At 43.2% G+C, this 18,636-nt stretch overlaps 1 protein-coding gene across 2 annotated transcripts; it reads left to right on the top strand.

Moving 5' to 3' along the window:
• Positions 1-4,844: 4,844 nt before the first annotated feature.
• sesn4 (sestrin 4) lies at positions 4,845-17,143 on the top strand. 2 transcript variants are annotated; one of them, XM_085427127.1, is made up of 10 exons: positions 4,845-5,056; positions 11,066-11,248; positions 11,384-11,566; positions 11,707-11,955; positions 12,394-12,484; positions 12,612-12,736; positions 13,988-14,154; positions 14,271-14,415; positions 15,210-15,277; positions 15,514-17,143. In XM_085427127.1, exons 1-10 carry the CDS (start codon positions 4,991-4,993, stop codon positions 15,581-15,583), a joined length of 1,347 nt encoding a protein of 448 aa, XP_085283253.1. In that variant the 5' UTR covers positions 4,845-4,990; the 3' UTR covers positions 15,584-17,143. The 2 variants fall into 2 exon arrangements, with proteins under 2 accessions (XP_085283253.1, XP_085283252.1); XM_085427126.1 differs by having other exon boundaries at positions 4,849-5,056; positions 15,210-17,143.
• Positions 17,144-18,636: the final 1,493 nt, after the last annotated feature.

The following is an 18,636-nucleotide window of genomic DNA, read 5'->3' on the forward strand; positions in this document are numbered from 1 at the left end:
TTTCGCAGTCTTTTAGCAGCCTTTGCAGTCTTAATGAAAATGCCTGTTAATGTCAGTAAACAGGAAATCAAGAGCAAGGCATGAACAGCCCCTGCTTGAAAAACAAAACAAAACATGAGGCCAGGGTGTCTTTATATCTCTGCATATACAATGCAGGCCTAAAATCAACTCACCTCCTAATCTCTAACCTGAAAGCAGACTAACTGAATAACTTTCACATGCAAAAGCTGGAAATGCTCCTTTTTTAAACTCCAGGTATCAGATTAATATCATATCAGATTTATATCAAAACTACCAAGACAAGGGTGTATTTATAGCCGATGCCTTAGAGCAAACTACAACTAACTACGTTGTGGGTGTCATGCTAAGAGCTTCTTTCGTCTAACAATAAATATATAAGAGAAGAACTGATGATAAATCAGATGACAGAGGACTTTTCCCAAACATAGGAACCTGTGGTAGACTACTACACGGACAACAACTACATCACTTAACCTGACCTAAACATACCTACTACACAGACTTGGGTTTATTTTGTATGTTTGTTAACTTCTGCTTTAAAATCAGTGTAGTTTCAGTTTCCTGGATGACATTGCTCATTTATTTTCACTTTTGTTGTTAAAAAATGTTTTATTTCACCTTAGTTCATTTCAAAGGTTCACACTATAGATTCGATAGTCCCCCCCCCCCCCCCCCCAAACTACCGTCTACTGTTAATTTGATTTGAATTTACTAAAATGTTTTTTGCTTGTTTTCTCACAGTTGCTTGAGTTTTTAGTTTAAATTTAGTTAACCATCATAACCTCAGCCAGTGTGGGCAGGGGCTGTCTACACCAAGCAAAATGTCAAAAGTGGGAACCTGCCTACCCACAGTCATTTTCAGTGATATACCAAGAAGTGCTGTTACAGTACAAAATACTGTTTTAAAGGTGAAGATTTACGAAAACCGCATTGTTCCTCCTGTATCCGAGGTTCGACTAACGGACGAACTCTCCTTTCCAGCACCCTGGCATAGACTTTCCCAGGGAGGCTGAGGAGTGTGATCCCCCTGTAGTTGGAACACACCCTCCGGTCCCCTTTCTTAAAGATGGGGACCACCACCCCGGTCTGCCAGTCCACAGGTACTGCCCCTGATCTCCACGCAACATTGCAGAGGCGTGTCAACCAGGACAGCCCTACAACGTCCAGAGCCTTCAGGAACTCGGGGCGGACCTCATCAACACCAGGGGCTCTGCCACCAAGGAGTTGTTTAACTGCCTCAGTGACCTCGCCCCCGGAAATTGGCGGGTCATTCCCCTCATCCCCAGACTCTGCTTCCTCCTCGGAAGACGTGTCAGTGGGATTAAGGAGGTCCTCGAAGTATTCCTTCCACCGCCTGACAATTTTCTCAGTCGACGTCAGCAGCGCTCCGCCAGCACTATACACAGTGCAGGTAGAGCACCGCTTTCCCCTCCTGAGATGTCTGACGGTTTGCCAGAATCTCTTCGAGGCAGTCCGAAAGTCTTTTTCCATGGCCTCTCCGAACTCCTCCCACACCCGAGTTTTTGCTTCAGCCACTGCCCGAGCCGCATTCCGCTTGGCCTGTCGATACCTGTCGGCTGCCTCCGGAGTCCCACAGGCTAACCAAGCCCGATAGGACTCCTTCTTCAGCCTGGTGGCTCCCTTCACCCCTGGTGTCCACCATTTGGTTCGGGGATTACCACCACGGCAGGCACCAACCACCTTGCGGCCGCAGCTCAATGCAGCAGTTTCGGCAATGGAGACGCTGAACATGGTCCATTCGGACTCAATGTCCTCAGTCTCCCTCGGAATGCTGTTGAAGCTCTGCCGGAGGTGTGCGTTGAAGATCTCGCGGACTGGGGCCTCTGCTAGACGTTCCCAGCACACCCTCACTACGCGTTTAGGTGCACCAGGTCTGTCCAGCGTCTTCCCCCGCCACCTGATCCAACTCACCACCAGGTGGTGATCAGTTGACAGCTCAGCCCCTCTCTTTACCCTTTGTCTCCGGTTCTGTTCATAATTTTTATGGACAGGATTTCTAGGCGCAGCCAAGTGGCGGAGGGCTTTCGCTTTGGTGGCCTCAGAATCTCATCTCTGATTTTTGCAGATGATGTGTTTCTGTTGGCTTCATCGGGTGAGGGCCTCCAGCTCGCACTGGAACGGTTCGCAGCCGAGTGTGAAGCAGCGGGAATGAGGATCAGCACCTCCAAATCTGAGGCCATAGTTCTCAGCCGGAAAAGGGTGGAGTGCCCACTCCGGGTCGGGGATGAGTTCCTGCCCCAAGTGGAGGAGTTCAAGTATCTCGGGGTCTTGTTCGCGAGTGATGGGAGAAGGGAGCCGGAGATCGACAGACGGATTGGGGCTGCAACTGCAGTAATGCGGACGCTGCACCGGTCCGTCGTGGTGAAGAGGGAGCTGAGTGTAAAAGCGAAGCTCTCAATTTACCGGTCGATCTACGTCCCTACCCTCACCTATGGCCACGAGCTGTGGGTAGTGACCGAAAGAACGAGATCGCGGATACAAGCGGCAGAAATGAGCTTCCTCCGAAGGGTGGCTGGCCTCTCCCTTAGAGATAGGGTGAGAAGTTCGGCCATCTGGGAGGGGCTCAGAGTAGAGCAGCTGCTGCTCCACATCGAAAGGAGCCAGCTGAGGTGGTTCGGGCATCTGACAAGGATGCCCCCTGGGCGCCTCCTGGGTGATGTGTTCCAGGCATGTCCCACTGGGAGGAGGCCCCAGGGCAGACCCAGGACACGCTGGAGAGATTATATCTCTCGGCTGGCCTGGGAACGCCTTGGTATTCCCCCGGATAAGCTGGAGGAGGTGGCTGGGGAGAGGGAGGTCTGGGCCTCTTTGCTTAGGCTGCTGCCCCCGCGACCCGGCCCCGGACAAAGCGGATGAAGATGGATGGGATGGATGGAGGTGAAGATTTATTAATAAGACTGTAAATGTGTCTTTTGTGGGCTGGAAAATAAAAGTATTTCTCATCTGTTTTTCTACCATAAACACACTATTTTGAACAGGTATAGCTACCTTTATAAACAATGCCAAGATAAAAAAATATATATTTTACTTTACCCAAAATGAGTTGAAAAGAACCTATCCTGACCTTCTTGCTGTACCAACCTTCACAGCAGGAAGGTCCTGGGTTTAAAACCACTGGGCAGGTAGGGACTTTTTCCCTGTGACTGGGTTCCCTCTGGATACTCCAGCTTCCTCCCAGTCCTAAGACATGCATGGGGTTAGGTTAATTGGTGATGCTGAAGTGGCTGTAGGTGTGAATGGTAGTGTGTTAGCCCTGTGATGGGCTGGTGTACCCTGCCTCACACACCATGACAGCTGTGGTATGTTCAAACCCCACCATGACCCTAAAATGGATAAACAGCTAAGAAAGAAAAGTAATGACTTTTGTAAAATTCCACAATCAGGAACCACGTACAGGCTTTGTTGGTGGTCTAAACAATATAGCACCTCCTAATATAACGTAAAAATAAGACATAAAGCCATTCTCCTTATTGAATCTTTTTCTTCTTCTTGCGACAGCTCTACTTCTGTCACAAATCATGCCTGACACTCTTCTCTACCCTCTCTGCACTCTCAACTTCACCTCTCTTGTGCCCCATCTGTTGCTTTGGATGGTTGACTCCAGGTATTTAAACTCGTCCGCCTTCACTACCTCTGCTCTTTTTAGCTTCAGTGTTAAACCTGTCTCCCTCTCATACACACGTGTCATTTCTTGCTTCTACTGAGTTTCATTCCTCTTCTATCCAGAGCATACCTCTTCCACCTCTTCTCTACTCTCACTACAGATCACGTAGTCATCTGCAGACATCAGAGTCCACAGAGACTCCATTCTGGCCTCATTTGTCCACCATCACTGCAAACAATTAGGGCCTCAATGGTGATCCATGATGTAATCCCACCCTCACCTTGAAGCCATCTGTCACTCCAGCTGCACACCTCACCACTGTCTTGCTGTCGTTATACATACCCTGCACCACCCTCACGTGCTTCTCTGCCCCTCCACTCTTGGTATTGATCATACCCTTTCTCTAGACCCACAAAGACACAGTCCAGCTCCTGAGCTCCTCTACACTTCTCCATCAAAAATCTCAAAACAAACATCACATCTGTATGTGCCCTCTTGGCATTGCTAATCCCAATGTCTCTTTTCTAAACCTAACTTTAACATCTTTCCCCACAGCTTCATGGCTTAAGTGTTGCTACAACTCTGCACATCACCCTTGTTCTTTAAAAATTGGCACCAGCACACTTCTCCTTTCCTCATTCTTCAAGATTGCGTTAACAAATCTGGTTAAAAAGTCCCTCTCCCCTAGACATCTCCACACTTCTACAGGCATTCAGTTGCATTTCTACTCTTCATCATCTTCATAGCTACCTTCACTTCCTCCTCACTAATCCTCTGAAATGGATAAGCAGTTAAGACAAAGAATTAGGATGCATCTAATTTCCACCCTGGCATTATTACATATAATCGTGTTTAGTATAGTGCTTTGTTTGTTCTCTTGTTTGCTTTTTCTTCTCCTTGTTTGTCTCTTTTTCTTTCATCTGTGGACTTTTTTGCAGTTCTGTTTATGATGTTGATGAAAATAAAGTTGGGGGAGGGGAACCTGTGCGTTCTTGAAGTCTTTAGTGGCAGCTAAAATAACACGGAGTGCTCCTTCCTAGTAACTTTCCCGTCCCAGGGTAAGTTAGTAGTCCAGCCCCGCGGTCTGCCCGGCCTGTTTTCGCCTCTCTCTGCTCGGTTGTTTGCAGATGTTCATTAGCATTTGGAGCTCCGCCCCCCTGCGCTCTGATTGGACGCACTGTTACTGGAGCTGTCAGCTCAGCTGCAGGAAGGTTTTCGTCTCAGTCCGGTCTGCAGCTACAGACTGACAGAAGCCAGCAGAGGCTCTCTGCCTTTGTTAGCTAGCTGGTAAAGCACCAAGAAAGGACGTAGCCGCATCCATGAAATAGCACACTTTTTTGGAAAATGATCTTCTGTACGAATAAAATGGAGTACCCCCTGAGAACCCAGTGCCAGCGAGTCCAGAAACAGGTAGGTTATAAGGTTAGCTGAATTTCGACAGAGAAGGGGGAGGGGGGTAAGTTAGTTTTAGGACAATTGAAGCTAATAGCGGCTAACTCAGTAGCGTTCATTCATTTGCCTAAGGGATCATTTATATCAAAGAAAACATCTCCTTTTTTTGGCAGCTCTTGAATTCACTCTCAATGCCTTTTAAAGCTTAAAACGAGGTGATAGACGACGGCTAGCTTGCATTTAACTGTTTTTCAAAGTTTTTAACGAACGGTTGGCTAACATTAGCGACCAAAAAAAAAGGAAAGGGAAAAAAACAGTCGCAGCAAACTTACGTTGTAGCTCGCTAACGCTTAACAGTTCACAAAGAAAACTAGTTTGACTTAGATGACATTTTGACGGCGGAGAAGTGGGGTTTTAGTGGTTGAATATGGGGGTTAGGACCGCACTGAGCTCGGTTTCCATCTCCAGCCGTTAAAGCGTCACGTAAAGCTTGCAGCGCTTTCTCGCTGTTTTAACGCTTAATTTTGACCGATTAAAGCTACAAATTTACCTGTTTCTCTTTTTGGGTTTTTTTCTGTAAATAAAACCAGGCCCGAACACATTACCCTAACCGCACAAACTGCGAGATGACGGCTCTGCCTTTGTTCTGCCACAGGAGGGAGAAGATTTAAACGCTTCCTTTTAATATTTGTGTTAAATTTGGCGTCGCTTTTGCGGATTATTAATGTGTCCGTGCACTAAGAGCCCGATAAGACGGTGCAGTGTGAGGAGAAAGCTGCAGGTGACGATGACATCATCTGAAGGTTTGGGGAGAGAAGTGGCTGTGAAGTAATGCAGCACCATATATTTACTCCTAAATAACACACAAGCACGGGTTTTGCAGGACACATTCAGCGTGTAGACATACCTAATCCTCAAGGATTGACGGGCATTGTGCGGGTTTTGTCGCTTGCGGTGCCTCTAAATGTTGGCAACTTTTTTTTTTATTGTGCTGTTTTTTGCTGGCTTCAACTGGACTGCCAATCAAAGTTGTTTTTCTCCTCTGCCGGTGTTTTTCCACTTCACAACAAAAAGGGGGCGCTGTCCCAAGTTGTAGCCCGAAAGAGACGTATTTGCTGCAGATTAGAGGTCCAGAAATGGAACAAAACAAGCAGGAATGTGAGCAGCTACTTTGTGTTTAAAGACTAATATGCGTTGCTTTTTTTTGTTTGTTTGTTTTTTGCTTTTTTTTTTACTGCTGCTATACTTTTACATAAATTTGCTGCAACTGGAGACAAACGATAAGCAATATATACTGGCCGTGCATTTGCCTTTTGATTTGATAACCTTAAACCTTTTGCTTGTTTGTGAGACCTAATTATCAGGGAAAGTCTTTTCTACCCCTACAGTGTCCTTGCTCTGGTCCCATCATTCATGTGCAGTATGTATGCTTGCCTTTGTTCCCCCCCCCCCAATCATCCTGCAGCAGTGTTTTGTTTATCTTGGTTGTGTTGTATGTGAAGCTCCAGCTTCTTTCCCTTCCTTCTCCTTTTCCAATCTTGGCTGCAGCTGGTTTGTTTTGCACTACTCCCCAAGTTCAGGTTGCAAGAGCAACACCTCCCCACCCCCCCAAGCTGCTTCTTCTGGTGATAAAGGTGGGCGCATGATGAGGTTGAACCCCTCCCAGACTCAGTAAGGAATGCAGATTGAATGTCCTTCTCCTATATCTGCAGCAGCCCCCTCCTGCAGCCCACCACGCACCAACACACTGAAGCGGCTGCTGGTGTAATTTTCCTCTCTTTGTGTGTCATCTTAGTCCAGCGCTCTCCTTCCTAGCCTTGCTTGTTTGTCAGCCAGCTATCAAAGCCTGTCTTTGTCTCCCTTTACCTTTCCTCCTCTCGGTGACGTCATCCCTGTTTTTCATTTCATCCGTAGTCCTCTCTGATCAATACACAAATTATCTGTCCTCTCCCGTGTTGAGGAAAAAGGAGATTTCTTTTGAATGTCAAATGATCTGCACCTGTGAATCTTTTTCTTTCACAACAGGCCCTACTGTGGGTTGTTTATGTTAATATTTTGCAGGCAAGCCACAAGTTTGACTGCATCTTGTGATTTGAATACAGCAACGCTCTAATGTCACCCCCTCAGGCCTGTTTTTGACTACAAAAAATTGCTTTGTTTCTGCGTGTACTGTAAGCTGAATTGATAGGCTTCCGAGTGTACATGTGAAACCACAATATGCTTTGTAATAGCATACACAGTTGCAGACATGATGCTGCTTTATATGACCACCCACCCTTACTTACCCTTTTTTCTCTCTTCTTTCAGTGCAATTTTTTTTTTTTTTTTTTTTTTTTTTTTTTTTTTTTTGTTTGTTCATGTGGGTGGCCAGTAAGGAGTATATCGCCTTGTCAAAGCTATGTGCAGCTTCTCTGGGTTGTTATCAGGCAATAACAATAAAGCTGGGTATTGGGACAATAATACATCTGCCTAAAGCTTTTCCCACAGCGCATATAAATCAGAAAATGTTGATTAGTTTGGATAAAGATAGATCACTTTCAAGACAGAGCTAGGGCATGAAAAAATAGCAAAATTTAGGATTTTTTGAAATGAAATGTATTGATGAGCATACTGTAAACTCTTTGTTTTCTATTTGATTTCTGCTTCTGTGTCCTCAACAGACACCATAAACCTGTAGGATGTGTCATTTCCTGCTTTCTGAATGCCTTCACATCCACTGTAGTTCCTGTTTCAGTTTGACTTATTACCTTGTATTTGTCCAGACATGTTTGAAAATTTGCAAAATACCAATTTCCTCTTTGATTATGTGATGGCAAATCCCATCTCCTCAGTCTCTAAAAGAGTAGGTTTGTTGCTTATTTTACTTCAGATTTGAAAATTAACAGAATATGACAATTAGAGGGTTGCTTTTTCTGATTTCTGTGTGTTTCTATGAGTGTTGTCAGTATTTATCTGTGTGATGACGAATGCAGGGTGTTTGCTAAAATTTGACAATACTGCTTAGCACTGTGGGTTTTTAGTTCTTTGCACAAGTCCTTAATTTTGGCTTTGACTTCTCTAACGGTAACCTTTTTAGCTGAAGTAATCACACCGAGAAAAGATGCATCAGCAGGGTGAGTGTCAGTGCCATTTTCAGGGTTAGTTTCCTATTTTGCCGAGGGTTTGTCATAATGTTGATGGGATTGTAGACTGGTGTTTAACTGTTAACCATACCCATCTCTGATTTGAAATACTTTCCCTTTTATATATGTTTACAGTTGCTTATTTTTCTCATGGGAGTATTTAAAATATAAAATCACACCCTAGCATAGACAGGTGGAGATACACAAACATGGAGATGGCTTCAGGCTCTAAAACGAGAAGCCAGTGCATTCTTTCTCACAGCTGACAGTGTTGTAAAAAGATTAACGGTCCTATAGAAATGGATTGGAAAACAGCCCTTGGACCCTCTAAATCATTAGAGCTGTTTTATAAATTTTGGTCATTTTAAGTGTTAAAAGGATAATCCAGGATATGTTCATTGGTTGACAAGTTGTGATTGAGAAATTGTGAGGTTTGCTGCCACAGTCAGTCTCCTGCTCATATAACCTGGTTTTAAAACACCAAACAATCGGCTGCCTTACATTCCTATTTTATACTGTCTGTGGTGTGGCTGAGCTTGCTGAGCCTCGTGCACAGTCTGAGGGGTCAGAACAAGATTTTGTTTTTGGGGTTTTTTGTAATATACTGAAAAACTTCCAAATGGCAGCAGCCACAGCTCCTTTCTTGGTGGAAAGTTATTTTGTAGCCTCTGTGCTCTCCTCCATCATAATCCTAACCCATCCTGAGCCCTTTCCAGCTTGTTCCTGATGAAATGGTGTCTCACTTTCTTATATCTGATTTATGTAATATGAACTGTGAGGGAGAAGGGTATACACTTGAGGCAGGATTCCTCTTTCATCGCAGGTACTAGTGCATAATAATATAAAACAGTAATTTTAGCAACTTGAGTGTCCCCAGTGGGTACTTTATCTGTTCACTGAGTTGGCAATATTTCAAAAAGTCACAACAGTACATCTTTTATATTGTCCAGCAAAATTACTTGGAAAATAATTAGTCCTATAAAGAAGTTTTCTGTGCTTGCACAGCTTGGTCATTGTTTTTTGTATTTGCCTAAAAGTATGATCGATCTATGTTGGAGTCCATTTCATGCCGGAATGAAAAGACTAGGAAAAAAAAACAGGCGCAGATCTCCTTACATGTTAATTATTTGACTGGTGCAGGCCCCATCGAGCCAGTTAGTGCTTTGATGGAGCTGTAACCTAGATTCTGCAGCTCAGCATACTAATCAGACCTACTCTTGTGAATGTGCTCTTGTCAGGTTTTGATTGGCAGGCACCTGTGCACTCTACATTCCCATTCAAACCATTTCTCATGTATGATGACAGATAAATGAGGGTCAGGGTTTGCATCTAAGCTTGCGTTATTCACTGCCAGCTCATTTTATTCCCTTGCATTCTCCTTAGAGTTAAAATAACTCGTAGTTTATACAAATAAGTCAGTCTCAGTGTGACGTTTGTTAAATCTGTGCTGTCTTGACATGTTTTTTAAGATCTGAGCATGGAGTCTATAATAGGTCAAGAGGTGGAGCCTCCTTCAGGATCAGGAGGAAACCCTGGTCGACTGCAGGGAGAAGTGAAATACCACATGGAGCTGAATACCAAAGATCTGTACAAGGCTAAAATTAAGCAGCGAGTCCTTCTAGTCGCCATTTGCTACGACTATCTGTGACATAAGCTGAGGCGTCTGTGATTTGACAGGACAGTAGTAATCCTTGACAGACGTTCAGCTGTTAAAGGGAGAAGTCTTTGCCAAACTGGAGTGAAACATTTGGCTTTGATGAGTGCCGTCCACACTCGGGTTTCACATACGGTGGAGCTGATTCCTGCTCATGGCTGAGTTCCCAAACACCTTTTCCTAGAACCGATTGTAAGATGGTGACAGAGGCTGTGCCCATGAGGGCGATCCAGCTCCCCTCTCCGCATGGGTCTGTTTCTCTTGGCCTCTGGCTCCTGAGCCCAGTCGCTCCCTTGTTTGTCTGTTAGGGCTTATGAATTTCTTTGCTGCTGCTGCTGCTCATGAGCTTCCCTCTTCAAGGCCTCTTAAGCTCAACTTTCACATTAGTTGCTTCGTCTGTGCTTCCTCCCAGCATGTAAATCCCCTTTTCTAAGGAAAACATGGGTGTTTTTTTTCCCCCTGTAGTTTTAGCAGGCTGCTGTCCATTTTCATTTCACAGAAGTAGAAGTACCTTTGGAAGAAAAAAAAAAAAATCCACAGTGCTGCTTCTGTGTTTGATAATAATGAAGTGGTGTTGAACTAGGAAGCATCTGGCCCTGCTGCAGCCAACCTGCCATGGTGTCTGTTTGTCTGACGAGCTCTCAGCTGAGCTACTGTTGTTTGCTTGTTTTATTTGGAGAAGGAATAATGCAAGGAATGCGCTCACTTGCCAGTGGCGCCTGTATCACTGCTGTTTTCCCAAGGCTGTTTTTCTTTCAGCTGATTTATGGGGGGGTAAAACAAGTTCGGTCCATGTCACGGACACAGAAGTCTAGCCTGTTTTTTCCTACAGATCTAACGATTACTCCAAAAGAAAGTCATCCTCGGGTTACTGAATTATTTTTATTTTTTGTCCCATATATTTATTTATTGCCAGTTTTAAATAATAAAATGTGTTCCCATTGTGGATTAACTGATTGCTTTGTCTGTAAAATGTCAAAGTCGCTCTTTAGTGACGTCCAAACTCCACCAAAGAGCCAAAGATTTTGGATTTACAGTGGTGTAGTTCAGAGCAGCTTCATCCAGCATAATTTTAAGATTTTTCACAGCCATTAATGTTCTCATTTTTTTTTTCTTCTGTCAGCACTTTGTTTCAGCCATTATAGCTATTTCCCACAAAATGGGAGAACTATATCTTATGGTACAATATGGTTTTAAGGTCCCTCTTCCAGAAACCAACAGTCTTTCTCGTCCTTGTCACTGTTTCTGCAGATGATGGTGAATGGTGAGAAGGAGCGAGTGTCACTGCTGGTCAGCAGGGGGAGTGTAGATGCCGTGTCCCAGCAGATGGCGTCTCACCCTCAGTACCTGGAGAGCTTCCTGCGCACACAGCATTACATCCTGCACATGGATGGCCCCCTGCCGCTGCCATACCGCCATTACATCGCCATCATGGTTAGTGACCTGGCTTTTCTCTCTAGGATACATCCAAACCCCTCACCAGCTGTCATCATGCAGCCAAACATACACAAAGCTTTTTTTTTTTTTTTTTTTTTTTTGAGTTTTCATCTTTGTTCCTGTGACTAACAGGCTGCAGCACGTCATCACTGCAACTACCTGGTGTACCTGCACTCAGCGCATTTTCTGAGGGTGGGCGGGGATCCCAAGTGGTTGCAGGGTTTGGAGGTGGCACCCCTTCGCCTTCGGCTCCTTGACAACATTAACAAAGTGCTGGCCCACCAACCCTGGCTCACCGCCTGCTCGCATATCCAGGTACAGCAAAGACAGACCATGGATAAAATGTAACATTTACATAAGTATTTAAAAAAAAAAAAAAAAAAAATACTTTGATGCTTTGCTTTATTTCATTTCCTCGTTCTAAATGTGTGTTTGTTTTTGCCTCTGCTCTCCAGACGCTGCTGAAGGCGGGCGAGCAGTGCTGGTCACTGGCTGAGCTGGTGCAGGCCGTGGTGATCCTGGCCCACTGCCACTCCCTCTGCAGCTTTGTGTTTGGATGCGACACAGACGCAGACTTTGTCCCTCTCTCCTCCAAATCTCCCAACGGTACTCCGCCAACCTTCTGCCCCTGTGACGCTGCCAACGGCAACACCAATGTGCCTCAGTCCCTCGCCACTCCCTCCGAACACATAACACGACGACGGGTAAAAATATACTTATATACATATCTGAAGCTATAAACTGAAATTAGTTCATAAATAGTTAGAATAGCTTTAAAAAAGGGACCAATATGTGCAATACTGGTATCACTCAACCCACTGGTGCTTGTGGAAAGGAATAAGAAGAAAAAGGCCAAGATAGCCAAAGTAAATATCACCAGTTTTACCAGATGAAAATGTATTTTAGGAGTGTATTTTTTTTATTTCACTGGCCTTACATCATATAATAAGGATTGGAAAAAATGTTTAATAGTGTAAAATGACCGATTAATTTGTTCAGTATTTTTCCTTTGATAAATATCATCAAATTCAGTTGGATATTTTCTGATGTTGCATACACAATTAGATTATTTCTGTACCCTTAGCAGTTGCTTTAATATATCAAACTTGATGAGATACTTTTTTTTTTTTTTTTATCGACAGTCTCTGGACTCAAGTGGTGATGTGACGTGTCTGAAGGAGAGGATCCAGAAGTCCCAGGAAGAGCGTGAAAAGCAAACACTCCAGCAGACAGGTAACACCACCGAGACATTCCCACTCACTCTTCGAGCATTAGTGAAGTCGCACAGTGTGAAACCTGAGCGTTTACCACTCCTTACTTAGCCTCATCATCTCCTTTGCTTTCATCATTTCTTTTAAAGACACGGAGGAGGAGGAGGAGATGATATGCCTCGCAGATCCTTCGCGTTTTATCACAGACCCTGACTTTTGCTATCAGGAGTTTGCGCGCAAGGAGGAGGACCACTTCCAAGTGTTCAGAGTTCAGGTGAGTGTCTTTATAGCAGTGAACGTGTCAGTGTGATTATGTGTAGGGTTTTGTTTTTTGTTCTGAGTTTCCGATTGTCTGGCTGGTGTCTATTAAAGACATTAGCACAGTTTTATTACTCTCCACTGCTGAAGTGCATCTGTGCCACAGTCTGAAGCACTTTGAGATGCTGGTAGCCAAATTAACATGTAAATTTGGTATCAGGCAGCCCGAGGCAGAGTGAGTTAATCAGTACTTTCTTTGACATTTTAACACACTGCTTTGGCTCACAGACCAACAGGAGAGGAATAACTAACAAGATGTGAGCTGAAGTTTTTTCCCCTTCATATTTTAATTAGATGCGTTTTCTTAATCATGGTCCAGTTCATAAGGCACAATATAAAATGAAAATAGATATAAGAGCTTTTAGAAATGTAAGTTTTGTGTAAATTACCAGAAAATCTGTATTTGTTAACAGGAGAAGAAACAGTACAACAGAGAGCTAGGAGTCTCTTTTCTCCAAGTCCTCTACTTTTTTTTCCTACTTTCACTATAAAAGCTAAATCCCACAGCTCAAGCTGCCCCCAAATGGCATCATTTAACTTGTCCTCCATTTGTGCTTGTTAGTGGCATCATGTCCTCTCTGTAGGGGTGGCTGAAAGATGTTGAGGACCACCACAATAGAGACCTGGCTTGTGAGGCAGCTGCTCAGGAAGCATATGGCAGGAAGAGCCCGAAGCTTGTAGTTTAGCAGTTACTAAACACTGAAAACAAAGCGAAGGTGATGTCCGCTAATAAATGTATCGCAGAAGGCATAATTCTCTGATGGGAAGCAGCACGGTGACACAGTTGACTGTTGCCTCAGAGCAAGAAGGGCCTGGGTTTCTATCATCTGGCCAGGATCTTTCTGTGTGGAGATAGGACTTAGTACATATCTGGGAGAAATCTTGAAGAATCATAACAAAATCATATTCTGCAACGCTTTTGGATCATTTTACAAATGAATGCCTCTAAAAACCACAAAATGAAGAACAGCATGGTACATAGATTGGTGGGGCTAGCCTTAGGGGATCATCATAAAACAAAAGTAGAGCAAATAAAAGCATTACTAATGCTGAAAAGTAGTTTCAAATATTTACTACTTAAGCTCTATAGATTAAAGGTTTGGCATCAATCACGAGGAAAAAAATGTTATGTTCTTCTATTTGACTGCAATTTTCAGAACTGCTCACAATGAGGAAAACTCATGTGACCCCTTTTTTCCCCCTCTAGGACTATTCCTGGGAAGATCACGGCTTCTCCTTAGTCAACAGATTGTATTCTGACATTGGGCACCTCCTGGATGACCGGTTCAGGAGCGTAGCCACCCTCTCCTCATTGCACAGTGACGACCTGAAGAGGGCGATCTGGAATTACATCCACTGTGTGTTAGGAATACGGTGAGGCTGCCACTTCGTGCCGAAACAATAAAAATAAAAAATACAAGAGACGTACAGAAACCTGCTTTTTTGTGTGTGTGTTCAATAGTTAAAGTTGTGTTTGCTTTTGGTCGCAGCTACGATGATTACGATTACGGTGAAGTGAACCAGTTGCTGGAGCGAGATTTGAAGCTGTACGTCAAGGCTGTGGCCTGTTTTCCGGACTCCACCAAAACTCCAGTGTGTCCGCTGAGATGGACTCCACTTAAGACTTCAGAACGGGTAAGACTATTTTTTCGTGTTACGAAGAAAGTTGTCATGTCTGCAAACAACGTATGACGCTAGAAGTAAGAGCCGCAATATTTAATTTGGCACAAATGCAGCAAAACAAGGATCTGGCAGGATCAGCAGAGCTTTCGCTTTTGAACTGAGGTCATTATCAACTAAAACTAAACCAAGAAACGCTAAAATCAGGTGGGAAAAGAACTGCATTGACTCGAGCCACATTGATAAAGGTTTATACTTGGTCTAAGGAGCTTAAAAAGAAAGCGACTTAAGTTTCTTGAAGATGTTTCACCTCTCATCCGAGAAGCTTCCAGTTCAGGTATTTTATGCTCGTACTGGTGTGCCTGCATTGCTCTGGGATTTCTCTCTCCAAGCTGGTCAGTTCAGCACTTTTTCTGCCAGCTTTTTTCTGAACCAACTGAAGAGCTGGAAACAAGAGTACTGAACAGGCCATTAAAGTTGCAGGATGTTGCAGGTGGATGTCAGGGTGTAGGGTTATGGTGTATCTGCAGTGTAGATTTTTAAATATATTTTGTGATTTTTAGCTTTTAGATGGGAAAGCAGGGACAAAGTGCAGAAGGATGAAATGCATTGTGGCTCATGGTTTACATGTTCAAACCAGGGAGTAATACTGGCGCCCCCTACAGCACAGATTTGAACTAGAAGCATAACTCCAACAAATGTGCGCATTCCCCGTCACATCAACCTGTCCACTCAACACATTCCCAGAAACTGTTAGTTATCACTAGCATCAGCCCTCGGTGTTAATGTTTAGTTTTTTCTCTCCTCAGATACACATAAACTTACTAATCATGGAGGCCCGGCTGCAGGCGGAGCTGCTGTACGCGCTGAGAGCCATCACTCAGTACATGATTGCCTAAGAGGATGTAGAGGCACGTCATTAAAACTCTTCGCCGGTACAGAGAGACCCGGAAACAAGAGGATGAAGACATCTGAAGAGCAGCCAGTGACGTGGGGTGAGAGCGGCACTTTTAAGGACACAGAGCTGCACTGTTTGCAGCTGTGCCTCTTTGAATGTGCTTTTTCTCCTCAGATCCAGTATATTTAAACCATAGCGTGCCACACCCCTCCTGCAACTCATCTTATTGTGAAGTCCTCTTATCAGACATCTTGGCTCTCGAAGGTTATGTGCAATTATTGCTAGTTATTTTAATTTTTACCTGTCGTCTTGTGTTCCAGTCGGTCGCAGCAGCAGTGTGTTACCAGTGGCCAATACTCTCCTCTTTAGTTTGAGAAGTCTCCTTTTGTATTAACTATGCTTTTCCAAAAACGTATATCTTTGTGTACACGTTGAATGAATGTTAATGGGAGACCAGTTCTTTGGGGTTTTTTTTTTTTTTTTTTTTTTTTTTTTTTTTTTTGTGGACAATCCTTGTCAGTGTTGGAGGAGGACTGTGAAGGACGACCGTTTTGCTCTCCCTGACATTTCGTATTAATGCTGGTCAAGAACAAAAATGAGAATGACACTGCTGGAAGTTATCACATCACTATAGTTTCTTTTAATAAGCACTTTTTTAAACTTTATATATTTATAATGCAAGGTAGCTAATGAGTAGACATACTGAGTTTGTGGGTCTCGTCTTTATGACGTGTTTAAAAAAAAAAAAAAAAAAGAGAGAGAAAAAGATTTGACTGTTTGTCCTCAAACTTTCAGACTCTGCTTTTGTTTCCCAGCCCCGATTTCTGAGTGAAGGTACGCGTTTCAGGATATTTCAGTGAAATATTGCTCTAATATTTTCAGTTTAGCTCTGGCACAGGGACTCTGAAACTAATCTGAAGAAGTCAGTAAGCTGTTTCTTACAGCGACGAGTAAGCTGAGCCACGTTTTTTTTTTTTTTTTTTTTTTTTTTTTCTCTCTCCCCACTGACACGCTTCAGAGACGATCAAATCAGAGACTAAATGTTAGACCACGGGTCCTTTAAGACCTCAACCTTTCACAAAAGTACAAAAAATCAATTGGAGCAATTTTAAAAATAAATAACACTTAAGGTTGATCTGTGAGTTCAGATTTTTGTTCGGGGATTTGTGTTAAAGCTTTTCTTTCTTTGTGTGAACTGTATCGAAGTAGATCATCACAGCAGAGAACCCGTGGTACACTTAGCAGAGCGATGTGCAGAGTAGCTGTTAATAACACCTGTATCTCCTTTCTGTCTTTTCTTTTTACAGTTTTTTTTTTTTTTTTTTTTTTTTTTTTTTGGTAGTAAACTTTTGGAGTACTTTTTGTTTGTTTCTGGGTGACAGTAGGACCTACTTGTCATGCTGCGGCCTGGGTAGTTGTAGAAGTGTGACAGACTGTAGATTTAGAATTGGTAACTGCAGGATATAGAACAGAAACTGAAGTCCATATCGACTAAAGCAAAAAGCGCTGTTAACACAGGTGCCTTCAGGCTAAAACTGGAGTGCTGCTGAAGTGGAAGGATGTGACGACTGGAGGCTGAACGTGGGCCGGAAACGAGCCCGGCTGACAGGTGGGAAAGCTTTTCCTGCCCGAGTGGGAACAGTTCTTGTTTTTCTTTCTTGGTGTAGGTCGGAGCCGGTTCTGATGAACGTTGCAGCTGTGAACGCCCATGTTTTCTAACAGACACCTTCTACAAGCCCCAGCAACTCAGCAAGAGCCTTTGACACAGATGGATGTTAAAAATGTTCAACTTTAGTAGACTTACAAAAAAAAAAAAAAAAAAGGACCTTACCTTAAAATAAATAACCTAAAAAAGAGAATAAGTGCAAAGACAAAAAAATGGTTTTTTTTGGTTTTTTTTGGAAAATGTGAAGAAATGTTTTTCTATAAAGATGCTCTATGAAAAATAAATCTGCCTACTGTTGTCTGTTCCTCCAAAGAGAAAAGCCTGAGGCTACTTAGTTTAAAAGCTCTGTGGTCCACCCAGACATTTAATTTCTCATAAATCCTTTTGCCAGCTGATACCTTTGGCTCAGTTTTAACTCTCTGATTCACAAGTCGTATTTCAAAAGGTGTGATTTAAATCTTATTGGTTTCTTTTATTTGATTTTTTTCCCTGTTTATACTTACAGTAATTGAAAACATAATTGTATAAAAACATCTCTTATTTTACATAGGCCACTTGCAGCTTCTTGAATGCCCACTGGGGGGCAGTGCTATATCAGTGCTGCTGCTATCAGTTCAGAAACAAGCGCTCATAGCCTGTTTTTCTGTTTTCAGCTGTTTGATTTGATGTCTTATCACTTCCCACGACATCAAATATGTTTGAATTACTTATTTTTAGGTAAATGGGGCATCACATATCATCAGCACAATCTGAGGTCACTGCAAAGAGACTGCTTGCTTCTAGTGATAGATTTCATCAGTGATAGTGCTGAGTGCCAGAGAACTGGCCAGTGTACTCGTGATAATATATGATATTTCGATCTCTCATTTCTTTATATTTTCTATTTGGGAAATAGGCAACGGAATGTATTGAAAAGTACAAACATGCATGGAAATACAATATGCAAGGCAAAAACAGTGTTTGTACGAGTCAATATTTAGTATGACCTTTATTCTTCAACACAGCCTGAACTGGTCATTTCTTTAAGTCGTCTTCAGGAATAGTTCTCCGGACTTCTTCGGATGTTTGCCGTGTTTTTTTCTGTTCTCTGTCAAGATTTTTCAATAATTCTGAGGTTCTGGGAATGCCAGTCCAGGGCCCTGTTTCAGGAAGCCGGTTTAGAAAACTCAGAGTGAAAAACGATACGCAGGGTTGAGTAACCCCGAACTGTCCAACTCGGAATATTCGGTTTCAGAAAGGCTGATAACAAGTAGTTCAGTCAACGCGAAGTTGCTTTAACCCCAAGTGAAGCGCGCGGACGAGGATACATAAAGCCCTGATCAGTGGAGCACAGATTAAGTGAGTCACCATGGAGACGGAGGGAAAGAAGGCGCGGTCAATGTATTTTACAGCGCTTGAGGCCGAAATTCTGATGGCAGCATATGCCGATAACATGCATATGTTATTTTATTTGTTATTTTATACATTTTATTTTGTGACGTGATGTGAGCGCAGGTGCAACCCAACAGGCCCCAAACGTTCCTGGCAGCAAGTAAAAATGAAATATAAAAATATAGTCCAAACAGGTAAGGTGTAATTGTATTATGAGCCATAGTGCTTGGTCTGTTTGTCCCATGTAAATCAATTGCAGTTAGAGGCTACATTAATTTTCTGTCTGTAAGCACTTATTGAA

The sequence above is a fragment of the Rhamphochromis longiceps genome, linkage group LG2 (genome assembly GCF_057381845.1).
Source record: "Rhamphochromis longiceps isolate RC_006_pf linkage group LG2, R_longiceps_female_GT1.1, whole genome shotgun sequence".
NCBI lineage: Eukaryota > Metazoa > Chordata > Actinopteri > Cichliformes > Cichlidae > Rhamphochromis > Rhamphochromis longiceps.